Source organism: Monoraphidium neglectum (genome assembly GCF_000611645.1).
Source record: "Monoraphidium neglectum strain SAG 48.87 unplaced genomic scaffold scaffold00896, whole genome shotgun sequence".
Classification (NCBI taxonomy): domain Eukaryota; kingdom Viridiplantae; phylum Chlorophyta; class Chlorophyceae; order Sphaeropleales; family Selenastraceae; genus Monoraphidium; species Monoraphidium neglectum.
In genome coordinates this window covers 3,604-4,563 of record NW_014012732.1, presented here as the reverse complement: position 1 = coordinate 4,563, position 960 = coordinate 3,604, and the positions used below count along the sequence as shown (strand labels likewise).

Below are 960 nucleotides of genomic sequence, written 5' to 3'. Positions count from 1 at the left end.
CCCCTGCCGCTGCCCCCGCGGACGGCGGCTGCGGTGACGCCAACAGTCCAGGGCAGCGGGAGTGGGTCAGCAGAGCATAGGCGCGCTGCTGCCGGGCGCGACCCTGCCAGCTTCACGTCGCCACCGCCACTGGGCGCGCTGCCTTATTGCGCTGGCCCGCGTGCTTACCCGCGTCCTCGGCCGGCACCTCAAACTTCCTCCCTGCCGTTGTTCAAGCTCGCACACCTTCCGGTCCCCCGGCCACTCTTCCCACAACCTCGACGCCACCCCCACCCCACCCCCACCCCCCCAGGTCCCTGGCACCGCCACCGACTTCTTTACGGACATGAACTCCATTCTGCGCTACAGCTCAGTGGGGCCGGTCAAATCTTTCTGCCACCAGCGCCTGATGGTGAGGGGCCGTGCCGATTGCAGCGCCGCCTGCAGCTTGATGTAGCAGCGCAATTTGCGCTGTGCTGCGCCGCGCGTCGAGCGAAGCATGTGCTTTGCATGGTGAGCCCATGAAAACAAAATGATCGACTTGGTCTCAGGGGCAGGGGAAGAGACTTGGGAGGGGGGCCCTGGAGTTGACGTGTGCATACGTATTGTCGCCCAGCTAAGTGAGTTGCCTGAAAGAGTATGCAACACACTGTCATGGGACGCGAGGGAGGCTCTGCGGGCCTTTTGACGGTTGCGACTCGACACCGACGCGGTCGTCTCCTCACCGCGCGCCCTCCCTGCTGCGCCTATTTTGGCCACAGCTGCTGGAGCAGAAGTTCAACCTGCACGGTGAGCAACCGGCAACGCGCGGGCGCTCCGTGCTTGGCGCCTTTGCTGCACCATTGGCGGTCCCCAGGGTGCAACAACCGTGCTCTGCCCTGGCTGTGCGGGCTGCCACGCGCACGCGCGGATCCTGCTGCACACCTGCATCACCGTCCCCTTCCCTGACCCCCTCCTTTCACCCCGACCTCCCTGCCCCCC

General features: G+C 65.8%; 1 protein-coding gene across 1 annotated transcript in view; it reads left to right on the top strand.

The window, feature by feature from the left end:
• Positions 1-436, top strand: part of MNEG_5832 (AMP deaminase) — a gene marked incomplete at both ends in the record, with an annotated part of 3,211 nt that extends 2,775 nt beyond the window's left edge. The window contains one exon of the mRNA XM_014045693.1: positions 293-436. Coding sequence (XP_013901147.1) covers positions 293-436 — 144 coding nt within the window. The remainder of the gene's footprint in view (positions 1-292) is intronic.
• Between the last annotated feature and the right edge of the window lie 524 nt (positions 437-960).